A 17014-nucleotide genomic window follows, 5' to 3' on the forward strand; every position below is an offset into this window, starting at 1 on the left:
GATAATCTTACAATATTTAGGATCCCAGGAATCACAAGCAAAGATAGATAATATGGGCAGTAAATTTTGTTACATAGCATTAGAAAAAGATCTTGTTTTCCAGTTGGTGACACAAAGTGAATTCAGGTATTATTTCTGTTCATTTTGACATACTTACGGATGATTCTTGCCTTGGTAAAAATTGTGAAGTTTTAAATTTCTTCCTCTCTCTTTTCTATACACTAAGCATATCAATATTCCTTGTGTTTATTAGTGAGCCATAATCCCTGTCCTGGAGGAGGGAATCCATAGTCCAGCAACAGCAATATAGGTATAAATAGAATCTTAACAATGATTCTTCGTACTTGCCTCCTGGACTTCCAGTCCACAGCTTAAACAGATCTGTCCTGACCCTAAACATGAGTGACTTATTCTTTTGAAAAATAAATTTTGGTGAAGGTGGGGAGGGGCTGGTAGACAAGGGACCGTTTTAACTTTCTGGTCTCTTTTGTGTCTTGTAGCAGCTTTCCAGACTTGTGCCATTTTCTTTCTTACCCAGCATTCTGCTTTTTAACTCTGCACATTTCTTTTCTGTTTTACAAATTAGATAGAATTTTCTTTATTCATTAGGCTTCTTCCCATGATCCTCCAGGTGAACAAATCAGAGACTAAGAAGTACAGCAATAACAAGTCTGTCTTTCTGTAAGACCAACCTTTCAATCTGGGCTTTGAGTCTGTCATAGTTTTTGTGGGATGTTGCTTTCATTATTTCATTTGTTATCTTGAACTGTCTCCTTTTCTGGTATATCAGTTAGGGTTTTTAGTTGCAAGCAAACTGAGAAGTTAAGTGGAAAAGACATTACATATTGAGAATCAGCCATGAAGTCTGAGTTCAGGAAAATGCCAGACTATTTTAATGGAAGAGCTGTCGCTGGTGCCGTTGGCACAGGCATCACAGCTTGTAGCATCAAATATTGAGCGTGTGACACCATGACTAGTAATTCTGTTATTGCAGTCTTTGAAAATTGAGTATCTCCTTACCTCTGATAGAGTAAATTTCTTGTTGAAGAACACTTGTGTCCAACTCATCATGACCCATGTACCACAGTCCACCAGGCTCCTCTGTCCATGGGATACTGGAATGTTTTGTCATTTCCTACTTCAGGGGATCTTCCCAACCCATGGATCAAGCTAGAGTTCCTTGTGTAGAAAATAACTCACTAATCTTTTATTCCTAGCACTTAACACAATTCCTAACATATATAGTGTTTAGTAAATACTTTAAATTCAGCCCTTTCTAGCTTTTGTTTTTCTTCAGTAGAACTTTTATTTAACGTATGACTTCCATATAAATCAGATTTCAGTTTGTTAGGAGTTTGAGAGAAATCCACCTACCACCACCACCCTGTGCCAAATTAAGCTCCTTTACAGTTAGTAGCAAGTAACAAGTTGGTATCTTTTCTGCAGCTCAGATTTCTTATGTTTTGTTAAATTTTAAAACTCACTGTAGTCATTAATATATAAGGTGAATGTTAGTTAATAAGTTAACTGGCCTGTCTGAAGTAAGGAGCAGTACAGGTGGCTGATGACTACTTTTAATGGACAGATGTGATCAAAGAATCTTAAAAATGGGTATCAGTCTTTTCCACCCTATGTTGCAAATAGCTTTCCACTTTTCATTCTGAAACATTAACACCCATTTAGTAATTAAGTATGGGGGTTAGCCCTTGTACCTTATTGTGATAGTATGTAGCTTTCCTTAACCACATTAATAATAGTATATTGTTTCACAGTTAACTGCTAGAATGTGAAAGTAAAGTTGGTTTGTCAGATGGCAGACTTTTGTGATAGCATTAATCACTGTTCTACAGTATAGCAGAGTTTCCTCTTCAAACAGCTCAGGTGTTAGTGGGGAACAGTGTATAGAAAGCTGCAAATGTATTATCTTATTATTGCTATTGTGGTTAAGAATTTATTGATGAGATAGCATTTGATTGGACTTAGAAGGTCAGAGGAATGTGAGAACCTGGGTATTACAGGTTCAGAAAATAGTGTTGGTATGGGGGGTGTAACATATGTTGAATGGTAATTGAGATTTACATGAAGAATAGAGAGGAAATGATTGGATGTGTTTAGTGGAAAGTACATTTTGGAAGACCTTGAATGCTTAGCAAAACTAACAGTATGAGCTGATTGAAAGCAGGAAGACCAATTGGAAGACTATTTCAATAATACAGATAAAAGAGAAATGTTGGCTTGACTTAGGTTGGTGACAGTTAATTGAAAGCAGATGGAAGAGATACGAAGAAGTTTAACAGGAAATAAAGGAGACTGGAAAACTTCAGGGAATCATTCCATCCACTAAATAGAATAACAAAGAACATCTGATAATCAGTAAAATAAGAATTAGAGGGTTAAAACCCAAGAGAACATGGAAATCTAGGCAAATGAGCCAAGCACCCCGGTCTGCTGTGCCCTAGAGGCATATGCTGATCCAGAAGAGGTAGCCAGGAGACTGAACTGTGGTTTTTGTTGGCCTTTGGTTAGTGGGAGGAAAGTTGGAGTTCTCATCCCACCAAGAATGAGGATTAGGTAAACTAGCTCTCCTAAAGACTGAAGATAGTATTCAGGTCATCTGAGTGGCCCAGAAAAACCTCAGGCCTTGAAGTTGAATTAAGATGGTTCCAGACTGTTAACGTACCCAGACACCTGACAGAACCAAGTATAAATTTTTTCTCGGGAAAAGCAGCAAGGCCTCAAACTACTTCCTCAAATTATTTTTTATAATTGAAGTATACTAACTTGAGATTCTAGATATTAGAATTAGTCACACTAAGTTAGTAAACTAAAATAGGTATGCTCTCATCAGGGAATTAGAATGTATGAGCTATCATACAGATTTGGAAGGAAAAAAAAGCTTATTAAAATAAGCAAAATTAATTCAGTGAATTAGTTTAACAGCTAGACAGGTTTAGTTTACTGTTAGATTGGTGCAAAAGTAATTGAAGTTTTGGATCCTGAATTTTAAATCATTGTAACCAGACTCAAACACATGGTCGTATTTATTAATCAAAATAGGAACTGTTACAATCAACACGTTTTTGCCAATGAGAAATAAATTTGTTAATTCCTGTAGCATAAAACTCCATGTGTTATGAGTTGATGAACTCTTGGAAAGCATTTTCTGCTTCCTGCTGGTTGTGGAAACATTTTCTCTGCAAAAACTTGTCGAGGTGCTTGAGGAAGTGGCCGTTGGTTGGTAAGAGGTCACGTAAATATGGCTGAGGCAAAACTGTGTATGCAGTTCGTTCTGTTTTGAAGCCTTGGTTGTACGGCGTGTGGTCAGGCATTGCCATGGAGAAGAATTGGGCCCCTTCTGTTTACCAGTGCTGGCTGCAGGCATTGCAGGTTTAGGTGCATCTCATTGATTTGCTGAGCATACATCTCAGATGTAATGGTTTCACCGGGGTTCAGAAAGCTGTGGTGGACCAGACTGGCAGCAGACCATGGAGCAGTGACCATGATCTGTTTTTGGTGCAGGTTTGGCTTTGGGAAGTGCTTTGCGGCTTCTTCACTGTTCAGCCACTGGTCTGATTGTCACCTGTTGTATAAAATCCACTTTTCCTCGCACTTTGCAGTCAGATCAAGAAATGGTTTGTTGTTGTGTAGAATAAGAGAAGACACTGCAAAATGATGATTTATAGTCAGCTTATGAGGCACCCACTTACCATACTTTTTCACCTTTCCAGTTTGCTTCAAATGCCAATTGACCATAGAATGATTGATGATGAGTTCTTTGGCAACTTATCCTGTAGTTTTAAGAGGATCAGCGTCAATGATGGCGCTCTCAGTTGGTCATTGTCACCTTCCGATGGCCAGCCACTGTACTCCTTATCTTCAAGGCTTTCATTTCCTTTGCATAACTTCTTGACCCACCACAGCACTGTACATTCCTTAGCAGTTCCTGGGCCAGATGCATTGTTGATATTGTGAGTTGTAAGTTTAAACTTGAATAAAATCACTCGAATTTTCTTTTTGTCTAACATCATTTCTACAATGTAAAATACATATAAAATAAATAGCAAGCGATAAGTCATTAACAAAAAACATAAAGGAAGAACTGTGCATTAAAATGATGTATAACAAAAAAATAAAAAAAAAATTTAAGACTGTATTCCAATATCAAATTGCAAATTTCAGCAGTGCAAAATGCAATTACTTTTGCACCAACCTATTTTTGATTTAATAGGAAATCAAAACACTATTCAGAATTATGCACACATACTGACTGATGGAAAATACGCAAGAGAAGAAACATAAAAGATACAACAAGAAGATCTCCATTGAATTTAGAAAAAGAAGAGAAAATAGGGCAGAGGTGATATTTGAAGGTTTAATGATTGATTTTTCTGGATTGGTAAGAAATTTTTACTGTTGCCATGCAAAATAATATTCGTTGGAAGGACTGATGTTGAAGCTGAAACTCCAGTACTTTGGCCACCTGATGTGAAGAGCTGACTCACTGGAAAAGACCCTGATGCTGGGAAAGGTTCAAGGCGGGAGGAGAAGGGGACAAAAGAGGATGAGATGGTTGGATGGCATCACTGACTCAATGGGCACGAGTTTGAGTAAACTCCAGGAGTTGGTGATGGATAGGGAGGCCTGGTGTGCTGCAGTCCATGGGGTTGCAAAGAGTTGGACACAACTGAGCGACTGAATTGAACTGACTGATGCATAATAAAATGCTGTTTTATTGATTCTAAGATGATGTTTTTCACACCTTAGATACCTGTCTGAAATCTAAACACATCTTTCAGTTGATGGCACCTTACAGTCCAACAAGATTGATAATTTATGTGAAAAATTTCCCATTTTACTTTCTGGTAAGATCATTAATTTTGGTGCCAAAGCATTTTATGAAATATGGTAAAAAGAAATCTACATTTTAAAACATCATAGTAAACCTATAAACATAAACAGACAATCATAAAAGCAGTAAGGTACAAGAAAGATGACTTACAAAAAGTGAAACTGTGTGTGTATATAATGTATGTAGAGGGAAAAATAGAAATTGAAAGTATACATTACATTCTTCCAGAGGATAGCTGACTTCCCAATACTAAAAGTGGAATTGATGGTAGGATGATCCCTCAGCAGATGAAAGAAAATAAGTGCTAATCTGGAATACTGTAATAATGGAAATGTGTTCAGAAACAGTGCTATCTTTTAAAATTGATATTAAAGTGGCTCTATGTTGTGCTTAGCATTTGTGTTTTTTTAAGCCAACATTTCAAATTCTATCCATGTTTATTAAAGTTTCAAATATTCATAAGTGCTATTTAAGCAACTATTAGAATGTTAAGGGAAAATAATTATAGACTGCTGCCTAATTTGTGCTAAAACATGTATAAATACATGTAAAGTGCATGTGTAAGAATAGTAATGAGCTAAGCATTCATCTTAAGTCTCAAGTTAATGAGCTAGATATGTCAAATAGAAAAAGAAGAACAAAATAAATTCAGAGAGAATATGTACAAGAAGAGATGCTAGGGGAGACTAATGAAATGGAAAAGAAACAGGAAAAGGGATCAAGAAGACAAAAGATGAGATTAGTCAAGAAAAGAAAGAACAAATAACCAATATACGTGATGAATGTCCCTTTGAATCCTAAGATACTTAAAAAAAGATACTGTTAATAACAGTTGAAATTTTACATGAAATGGATAAATTCTTAGGAATTTGCAATTTACAAAAATTTACATAAGAAAGAGAAAACCCTTATGGGGTTATAATTGTGAAGTGAAACTTTCAATAAAGTCCAAGTCCAGATTGGATACACTGGAAACTTTGACCAACATTTAATGAGACAGAAATTCTAACCTTATAATATGTAACTTTATATTCTTTTAGAAAACAGAAAAAGAGTTCGCTCCACCTTCTTGAAGCTATCACAACCTTGATACTAAAGCCCAAAGGAAAATTACATGTCAGTTTCTATCATATACATAGATGCTAAGAGAAACAAAACCCCCAAATATTTGCAAATTGAATCCAGCAGTACATAAAAACAATTAATAATCTGGCACGGCCAAGATTTATCCCAGAAATGCTAGGTTGGTTTAACTTGAAACAGTTTAATATGGTCACTTGAACAAATAAATGAGAATAATATTTCAGTAGATGCAGAGGAGCAGATGCTAAAAATTAGCAATTATTCATGATTTTTAAAAAGAAACACCATTAGCAAAGTAGGCACAAAAGGAAACTTTCTTAATCTAAAAATCTATAAAAGCATCTGTAGGAGATATAGTTCATGATGAAATGTTGAAAATATTTCCCTTTCATATGGAGTTCAAGACATGGGTGTCTGTTATCTTTGCTCATATTCAACATTATACTGAAGGAGATCCTAGCCAGTAGTATACCAATAATAATAAAGTATAGTGGTTGTAAGGCAGATACTAGACAGGTAATAATCATTGATATGAATGGTGTATATTGTAAATCCAAAGGGATCTACAGATAAGTTGTTAAATGATTTTAGAATTATAAAAATTTATTTTTCAATTAGCAATACAATTGCATATCTTTGACCCAATAATTCCACTCCCAGGTATACAGGGAAAAATAAGCATGTCTAAATTGAAAGTTATATATAGGTGTGTTCATAGCATTGTTACCATATGAGCCACAAGCTACAAACAACTCAGGTGTGTATAAATAGGTAACTCTGGTATATTTATATAATTCAGGAATGAAAAGTAAAATAGCGCAACAACCGACTACACAGATGAATCTTAAAAACATTATATTTAGTGAAAGGAAAACAAATTGAACAGAATACCTAGCCTCAATATGGTTCTGTTTATATGAAATTCAAAAACAGGCAAAAATAAGTTACATTGTTTGAGGGTGGATATTTAGGTGGTAAAATGGAGTAGTGATTATCTCTAGTGGGGAGAGCGTGTTACTGAAAAAGAGGTGTTTACTGCTGAGTCACTTCAGTCGTGTCCAACTCTGTGTGACCCCATAGACAGCAGGGTTTCTAAAGTACTAGCAATGTTCTAGCTCCTGACCTGGATTGTATGATCCCCTCCTCCATCGCCTTATTCCCTGAATTCTTACCACATTTACTGTAATAGTGGCTTTTAAGAAAAACTCATGATGACAAAATTACTGACATGGTAAACAGTGATGCCAGTCATTTGGAATTCAAGAAGACTTACTAGCCAGCTATATATATACTTCTATAACCAGACTTAGTTTTTAAGCAGTAATTGTTCCTGCCTTGAAATTTAGTTCATATTACTTGGTATATTTCACATATTCAAGGAAAATGAAAAATTAAGATAGAAATATTCTGGAGAGTTGGCTGATTAAGTGCCAGTTTCTTAACTGTATTTCTGAAAACATACTGAATGACTTCCCTGGTGGTCCAGTGGCTAAGAATCCCCACTTCCAGTGCATGAGGGCACAGGTTTGATGCCTGGTTGGGGAACTCAGATCCCACACACCACACACATGCTGAATGAACAGAAAGAACTATAAGGTGAGGGTTTATAATCTCTACTGAAGACCCTCTCACATTGCTCTTCTAACTTATTTTGCTGCACTGCACAGCTTGCAGAATCCTAGTTTCCCAACCAGGGATCTAATGATGCTCCAGCATTGAGAGCATGAAGTCCTAACCCCTAGACCGTCAGGGAATCCCCAGCCCTTCTAACAATCTTAATCTGGAAAAATCTGGGCCTTGTGAGAGATGGAGTGGGGATACTGTAATCATCATGCCCTCGCCCCACTGAAGAAAGTCCGGACTGGAGGAAAAGAGCAACACTGCCGTTCTATTTTTCTTTTCATCAATATGATTTTCTCAAAAGGATAGATTTTGTAGGAAAGGAAGATAGTATTGTTTTATGATAATCTTTGCAGCTGTGTACTGGAGTCAGTGAAGCAGAGAGAAATATGTGTGTTAACTCATTAAGCAAGGTACTTGAACTAAATTGCCTTACATTGAATTAGTCTTTCTTCATCTTGGTCTGTTTGACCAGCAAGGATGTACGTAAAAACCAGCAAACTGAAGGAACTTTCAAATATGTAGTGACCCAGGTATACAAAGTCTGAGAAGTTAAGAATCCACGTATATTCTTGAGCGTAAAAGTGAAGTTGCTTAGTCATGTCCAGCTCTTCGCCACCCCATCGACTGTAGCCTCCCAGGCTTCTCAGTCCATGGGATTTTCCAGGCAAGAGTACTGGAGTGGGTTGTCATTTTCTTCTCCGGGGGATCTTCCCAACCCAGGGATCGAACCCGGGTCTCCTGCATTGTAGACAGATGCTTTACCCTCCAGTTCAGTTCAGTTCAGTTGCTCAGTCGTGTCCAACTCTTTGTGACCCCATGAATCGCAGCACGCCAGGCCTCCCTGTCCATCACCAACTCCCGGAGTTCATTCAGACTCAGGTCCATCGAGTCAGTGATGCCATCCAGCCATCTCATCCTCTGTTGTCCCCTTTTCCTCCTGCCCCCAATCCCTCCCAACATCAGAGTCTTTTCCAATGAGCCAGGTAGTCCTTATAAAACTGTCATGATTAGCAGGTTGAAAAAAACGCTTCTTTGTTCTTTTAAGAAGGTTAAAGTAAGCAATAGACTTTGAGATATGGGATCAAAGATAAACTGATGAAATAACAGAACAAGATAAAAGGAAGCTGACAGAACTAAGGGGGGGGGGAGGAATAGGGACAAGAAGCAATCTTGGAGAAGTTAACTCATTATTGGCCAGAGACACATTAATATGACTTTTGTTACCTGAACGTTACTGACGGGAGACCTTTCAACTTGCATAACAACTTGCAGGCCACAGGTGTTTTCTGCAAAAATCCCGTGGTCAGTGTATTGAAAGCATGTTGGCAATAGCCAGAAATAGAGCAGGTACTATGGAAAAGGAAGACATGTAAGAGAAGAAAAGGACAAAGAAGGAATTAATAGATGGTAGGCAAGGAGGACAAATGAACAAAGATTGGGTGTAAATCCAGCGGGTCTTAATAGCTAAAAGCTCTTGAAATAATTACTACCTGAATTGGCATTTCAAAAGAGAGTTAAATGCTAAGATCAACCCTATAGAACTATACTTCAAGAATGAAGAAACCTTGAATATATGTCAGTTGAAAAATGATTTGAATTATAAAATGAGAATTATTTTTACTAAAGACTTCAGTAACAACAGGTACCAGAAGAAATGGAGGTTGTCATGGGTAGGATTTTTGCTAAAATGAGCATTTGAATACAGTTAAACATTTTAGGGACTTCCCTGGTGGTTCAGTGGTTAAGGATCCACCTTGCAACGCAGGGGACATGGATTTGATCCCTGGTCACATGCCACAGAGAGCTAAGCCCTCGTGCTGCAACCACTGACCTCTGGCACTGCGGTGAAGGATCCTGCATGACACAACAGGAGATCCACGTGCCAAAACCAAGGCCTGAGGCAGGCCAATAAATTCTTTAAAACCCAACATTTTAATTATGTTTAAGTAATTAGGGCTGTGAGGCTTAGGAAATAGAAAGCAGTTTTTACTGTTCTTGAAAGGAAAGCTATGTAATGTAAAAACAATGTAATTAGTGAAAAAATTATGTAAAATGGTAATCAACTGGGAAGAGTTCCGGGAAGTTCCAACCTAAACTATAGAGTTAAGTGTAGGATATTATATAAGGACAATCAAATTATTATTTACAATTTGCAAAATTGGTTTAAATACCCATTTTAAGGTATGCTCTATAAAAATAAAATAAACTTCAGTATCTTTCCAAATAACCATAGCAAAGTCTTTGGTGGACAGAGCATGTGATGAATAAAAATTAAAACAAATTTTAAAATGTTACATTTCTGTAAAATGGAGCTTAATTAAATGAAGAAAATTTCTTGGCCTGCCTGCTATGACCAGCAATATGAGTTGATTTTTAAATTCTCCATTCTGTTTACCTCGGCTGTATTTGAAAGTTATTTGCCTTCTAGAATGGACCGAAAACTATAAACTATAATATATTGCTATCTTTAAGAAATATTCCTAAATAAAGAAATTCAGATTTATTATTAATTATCTTTTTATTCTCTAAAAAGAAATTGAACGCTTATAGATACTAGGGCTACTATAGTAATAAAATAGTCCTCATGGGGTTTACATTCTAGTCGGAAAAACATAAAATAGTGATTACAGGAATGGCAATGCACTCCAGTATTCTTGCCTGGAGAATTCCATGGACAGAGGAGCCTGGTGAGCTATAGCTGACAGGGTCACGAAGAGTTGGACGCAACTGAGCTACTTTCACTTTATCTTTAGCAGGAAAAACATACATAGTGATTACAGGGTTAGTAATGTGATTACAAAATACTGTGAGGATGTAATACAAGGGAGCCTTACCTAATTTGAGGAAGAGGGACTGTCAAAGATGATTTATTTAACGAGATGAGGTTTAAATTGATAGGTAGAAGGAAGTGTTTCAGTAGTTGAAACACCCTTCAGTAGTGGCAGCCATTTGGCTTTAAATTAAATGGAACCCCTGCTTTCTTCTTACTGCACAAAAATAATTTCCATGTAAATCAACAGTTTTAATGGAAACAGTTTAAAGGAAAGGCCTAAATCATGAGTGAATTTCTATAGTCTTTGCATATAGAGATAATTTTTAAGTTTATGAAATCCATAAATCACAACAGTGTTGCATGGTAAGTTCGCCTACAGAAAAATTAAACACCATTAAACAATATTGAGAGGCAAGTTAGAAACTGGGAAGAAAGCAGTCCATAAAACAAAGGATGACTCTTCATTTACTCGCTGAACTCATAAACTAATAGCAGTATCTTCACAGAAAAATATATTCAGCTTCACTAATAAAGAAATACAAGTATAGATATATTCCCCCCCCAATCAGATGGGGCAGGATTTTAATCTAGGATTGTCTGTATGTGGAACATCTTTAAATATCTTTCAGTATAAGGTTGGTTAAGTATATTACAGTATATACCTACAGAGAAACATTATGCAACAGTGAAAAATAATGTAACCCCATACTCATGGACAGAGGTGTGGTTACATATGGTTTAGTGAAGAAAGCAGGTAATAAGCCTGAAATATGAGATTATATCAAGTGTGCACATCTGTATTTGCATAGAATGCTATCTAGACTGTTCATCGAAGTATTCTTAATTTTCAAGTTTTGGATGACTGGAGTTTGTGTTTTCTTGTGTCCACAAATTTTTTTTTTTTTTTTAAATAAAAAGGGGTTAATTGGTATACTTATTCATATTTAGTATTCATATGTTTCAACTTTTCAGATAAAACATATCTCAGGTGTTTTTCAAAGATAACTTTTGTAGAAAAGCATTTGATTTATCTGCTCTATATATTTTGATTAGCTGAATAATCAGAGACAACTTCATATGCGTTCCCCTTTTATGTTAATAATATGTTGATATTTTGATTGATAACATGACCATTTCATTGACCCATAATTGTAGTCAAAGCATTTATAAAAGGATATTTATTTGTCTTTAGAGAGTGATGGTAGTTCTCATGAGTGATGTTCTGGGATGCAGTAAATGCTTTGACACAATGCCTGAACAAGACTTTCATGAAAACTATTGGGAAACTCTTTTGAGTATTGATAATTTTTTATCAGTCAAGAAAATTGAAGTTATTTAAGCCTGTACTTAAAAAGTAAATTAATCATATTCCATGTTAACATTTTTGCTTATTAAATTGAAAGTTTTTTCTTCAATCTGTTGCTTTTCCATTTAGAATATTAAGATATTTCAGGAGAGCAAAGACCATGTCCTAACTGGATTAATGGGAAACATTGTGCTAAGTATTTACCCCTGTCTTCTGTCAAGTTTACAGTTTAGTTGAAACTCTCTAGTTAGTACTTGCAATACTATGCTGTTGATATGTTAGTGAACTACTTCTGTAAATATAGATACATACTTTATATGAAAAAAAATCAATGTATAGATTATTTGATATAAAAACTTTTAAAGATAAACTTTTTTGTTTCCCCCTTCTTCCCCTACCCTAATAAATTAATTATTTTCAAAGAATATTTAGAAAGCAAGTCTTTTGTAGAAAGAGACACATGTAGTAGTTTAATTTTTAAATGGGTTGTGGGATAAAGTATGCCTTGTAGGTAGTTTACTTGCTAATATATTTAAACTGGTAGAACTAAAATTATTAATAAAATTAATTCATTCGTATAAAATATAGTCTAGCCTATTAAATATTAAAACACACTCTTCATAAGGTACCATTAGAGATAAAACAAATTTTATTCTTAGATTTTAGTTTTAGTTCTGTTAATATACTAATATCTTAACTTCTCAGGATAGAAACAAAGTAAAAAATGTTAAAATAGCCAAAATTCGATGTGTTTACCTATACATATACTTCTATTTGCTACAGTTTGTAGCCATACAACACATTTTCTCTGAGCAAGAAAGGATATGGTCTTGGTTTACTTCACTTCATTGCTTTTCCCTGTAGAAAATCAGGTTTTTCAGAGCTCTAACAGTGTGCTGTTGCAGGGCTCTCATCCTTTCTGTTTAAATAATGCAGGTACTTTGATGGAAACCTGGAGAAGCTCTTTGCTGAGTGTCATGTAATTAATCCAAGTAAAAAGTCTCGAACACGCCAGATGAATACAAGGTCATCAGCACAGGATATGCCTTGTCAGATCTGCTACTTGAACTACCCTAACTCGGTGAGTATCTGGTAGTTTAAGGCCAGCACTGCTGACTCTCTACTTTAGAGGATAAATTGACTTTTCATTATTTCAACAAAGGCAGTTCTGGGAGTCTGGGATTGTAGCAAAGCAGTAACCTATCCATATATTAAGAATAAAGAGTGAGAGCTTGTCTCTCAGCCCCTCCCCATCCCCATTTGCTTTTTAAAGCTGCAGTTTGTCCAAGTTGTTATTACACACCTAAATCTTTTTACTTTACCTCTATGGGAGAATTGTGTAATAGGTAGGCAGCAAATAGAACTATTTTTATCCAAATTAAAACAGATTTAAAACTAAGTTTTTAGAATATCCAAAACACTTATAAAATGTCTTTAATGCTATTTAACTAGAGAGCTTTCAGGACTCTTCTTAAAAGATTTTCACACATACAGATCCATTCCAACAGCGATTCTTTAGTACGTGTATCCCTCCTAAAACCTATTGTATTTAGAGGATTTACTGTAATTATCTAGTGAAGAAGTGTTATGCTTAAATAAACACAGTCTTCCTATGAAAGCACTTTATTAGTAACCATAAGAAAATTACATTTGTGGCCAAAAAAATGTATTTAGTTACTCAGAATTCACCTCTTAAAGATGTTTAAAGATATCTAAGGCTAATTTAATTCTACAACAATTGTAACCATGTTGTTCATATTCTCTACTGTAACAGTTAGGCAGCTTTTTCTAGTAATTAGTATATACCAGATCTTTGTTGCCAGTATTACATATTTTAACATATTGAAGGAGTTTTGTTATCAGTCTTAGAATTTGACATTTGTACCTTTAAACATTCTCATTTGAAGGAAATTAGTTTGTTCGCACACACAAAAGCTTAGAAGAGATTTAAAAGAAAGTTAGTTATATGCTCTTAGAGAGGTGGAAAATCAGAGTTAAAATTAGTAGGAGCATTTCCCTGGTGGCCCAGTGCTCAGGACTCCTCATTCCCAGTGCAGGGGGCACAGGTTTGATCCCTGGTCAGGGAACTGAGTTTGCGTATGCCACATGATATGGCCTAAAAAATAAATCGATTGATTAAATTTAAAATTTTCAGTCAAAAAATTTCGGTAGCTGAAATACTAAATTGAATTTCCAGATTCTCAAGTCATTCTTAATTTATTTTCGGATTAAAAAAAAGGTTTTTGGCCTTACCATGGGGCATGCAGGATCTTATTTTCCTGACCAGGGATCAAATCCTTGTCCCCGACAGTGGAAGCATGGAATTTTAACCTCTGGAGTGCCAGGGGAAGTACCCCATATTCTCAGTCATAGCTGTAACACTAGCTTTTTGGCTTTGGGTAATAAATGATTTAATCTGGCTGAGTCTCAGTTTTTTTTAACCTTTCAAATAAATTGAATAAAATATTGTTTCAGATCTCTGTCAGCCTGAAACTATATTCATTTCCCTCTACCTAAATCACAATCCTAAATTAAGTATTTAAAAAGAACAGTCAGCACTACTATTGAAAATACATTAGTTTTGTGTTTTGACCATTTTATTATCTTTCTTTAACAGATTCTCTTTGCTAGTTGACATTTGTATAGTGTATGTAGTTTATAAATGGTTCTTTGAGGTAATACTACGACTCAAAAAGTTTGTTCCGGATTATATGAGGTTTCCTTATTCCTTGGCATTTCCCCTCCTGCTTTCTTACAGCCAGCTCCTCTTAGTGTAAACCTTAAATGTAAGTACTGAAACTAGCTGCTCACAAATAACTGCTCTAACTTTCTCAATGCTCTTGGTATTGTCTGACAGTCTGAACAAATTAGAATTGAAAATCATAAGTAGATATTTGCAGTGTGGATTGTGCTATACTTATAACTGATAGTGGAGGAAACACTCTTCATTTATTCAGCAGACTCGGCACTATTCTAAATGTTAGAAACAATGGAGAATAAAGGCATAATTTACAGGTTAACTGGGCAAATAAGTAAAATGACATAGGAAAAATGGTAAGAGCTTTGGTAGGGCATGGTACTGAGGGAATATATTGGAGAGACACCTAACCCAATTTTGGATCAGGGAGACTTCCCACTGACATTGACATTTGAATTAACCTCTGAAGGTGTGGGAGGTAGGGCAACAGGGAGTATAGCAATACAGAAACCAGAGGAAGAAAATGCAATACCAAGAGTGGTAAACAGTGCTAGCTTCAGAGAAAGGAATTGAAAGGTGAGTTTGGAATTAGCAACAAGAAGTTGACTGATGATCCTGAGAAGTAATTTTAAGTATTATGGTAAGATGGGAAACCAAACTACATGAGCTAAAGAGTCATTGACTCGAAGGTGGGAAAGGAAGTAGAGGCAATAAACATAAATTACTCTTCAAAGGAAGTTTGGCCATGTAAATGACAGGGCAAGAAAGCAAACAGCAACATTGGTTGGAAAGTAAGTTAAAAGTGTCATGGAAACTGTGCCAGGTGCTAGGAAAAAGTAATCACGGTGAAACTAGGACTTCTTTTCTCAGTTTTTGGGCTAATAAAGGATAATTTTATCAGTTTTGCAAGTGAGTGTCACCTGAGATTCTTTATTCAGGCTTTATTAATCGGATGAATGGTTACTTTACTTACATTATTTACCTAACTCCCATGTATCAATTTCCACTATTCTTCAAACACTGATAACTTGCCTTTTATTATTGTTTATCTTCAATACTTTTATCCTTCTAGAAAGCAATTTTGCTTTATATAGTGCCACATGAAAACAGGTTTTTAAGTAAATGCTTCTGACAGCTTAGTTTATAAACTTGATACTTTGGAGCTATTTTGGGTGGTCTCTTCTTTAAAAACAATTTCCTGAGATTTTGGAACACTCTTTTAAGTTCAGAGATTCCTCCTCTGTCCCCCTACCCACTTGTGTTGTGTCCAGTTCAGGAATTTCTTAGCCTTGGCAACAGTTACTTTATATAATAATATTATTTTCAATCAAAGCATAAGATTTAGCTCTACTAGGAAATATAGCTTGAGCTATCATATCTTTTTTATGAAGTAAATCATTTTATACTAAGAATAAGGTATATTAAATAGATAAAAGCAAAATTGAAGATTGTGAGAGTTGCCACCCTCTTTTTGCTTTACCTTTGAACATGTTTGTGTGATTTATTTTTCTAATTTATGTTGTTTAGTCTTGTTATCTGTTTAATTTAAAAAGTTACTGGAAGAAAAAAACCTTTGTTTTTGTCTTTTTATGTTATCTTAAAAGCGCCCTGGTGTAAAAGTCCCCCAAAGCAGAGGTGTTACCTATAGAGATCACTGAGTAACCATTGTGACCTTTAATCTGTCAGTCTTTGTAAAAAAGAGGAAAGCACATGAGGGTGTGTTTTTGTTTTTAGGTTATGAATAAAACATTTTAGAATTATTGATAATGACTTTATTATATTTGTTCTTTATAGAGTGCACCCTCATTATGATATCAAAAATCAAATACTCTCCTTTAGTAATCTGACAGTAGGTTAGTGCCAGATCTCCTTCATTGTTGTGAGTAGTATTAAGAATAGATTCTTTTTATTTCTCAGATCATTTGTTTTTGGATGAGAGTATTGATTTCCCAAATGTTTATCTTCACTTATTTTGTGACTCAGGTAGAATCATTGTCACTCTCTGAATAGTAACATATTTTAACCTTGATATTTTCCATGTTATTTGGTCTGTAAAACTAGTATCAGGACTCTGAACTTTTTCTTTCCCAGCTACTTTCCAAGCATATTTTATATAGTTGGTATGCTATAATATTGTATCTTATTTGCATTTATATCTCATAAGCAACATCAGAAATTTTGTAAGCATATTTCAAATAACAGCTAATTAGAAAATCTTATAGAATTTAAAATGCCACTTTAATAAGAGCCACAAAATGAATAAAAGAGCTAGGGATAAACTTGGCAAGAAATATGAAAGACCTATATGAAGGAAAGGGGAGATAAATGAATGACAGGTATTTGGAAAGATAGAATATTAGTGAAGTAAAGCAAAGACTAGATTGATGAGGGTGGAGAGGAAGCTAGTCTTACCAAATTCAGAAATAGGCAGCAGTACAGTAAAGCAGAATAGAGTCAAGTACTGTTTAGTTGCTCAGTCGTGTCCGACTCTTTGCCACCCCATGGACTGTAGCCTGCCAGGCTCCTCTGTCCATGGGATTTCCCAGGCAAGAACTGGAGTGGGTTACCATTTCTTTCTCCAGGGAATCTTCGTGACCCAGGGATCAGACTTGGATCTCTTGAATTGGCAGGCGGATTCTTTATCAATGAGCCATCAGAGAAGCCAGAGTCAAGTATATTTGT

The 17014-nt window shown here is 35.5% G+C and overlaps 1 protein-coding gene across 2 annotated transcripts in view; it reads left to right on the forward strand.

Annotated features, from left to right (window-relative positions):
* Window positions 1-17014, forward strand: part of ARIH1 (ariadne RBR E3 ubiquitin protein ligase 1) — a 106084-nt gene that overhangs the window by 50487 nt on the left and 38583 nt on the right. For both annotated transcript variants that reach the window (XM_027971558.2, XM_027971559.3), the window contains one exon: window positions 12571-12715. In XM_027971558.2, the coding sequence (XP_027827359.1) occupies window positions 12571-12715 (145 nt within the window). The remainder of the gene's footprint in view (window positions 1-12570; window positions 12716-17014) is intronic.

The sequence above is a fragment of the Ovis aries genome, chromosome 7 (assembly GCF_016772045.2).
Source record: "Ovis aries strain OAR_USU_Benz2616 breed Rambouillet chromosome 7, ARS-UI_Ramb_v3.0, whole genome shotgun sequence".
Taxonomy (NCBI): Eukaryota; Metazoa; Chordata; class Mammalia; order Artiodactyla; family Bovidae; genus Ovis; species Ovis aries.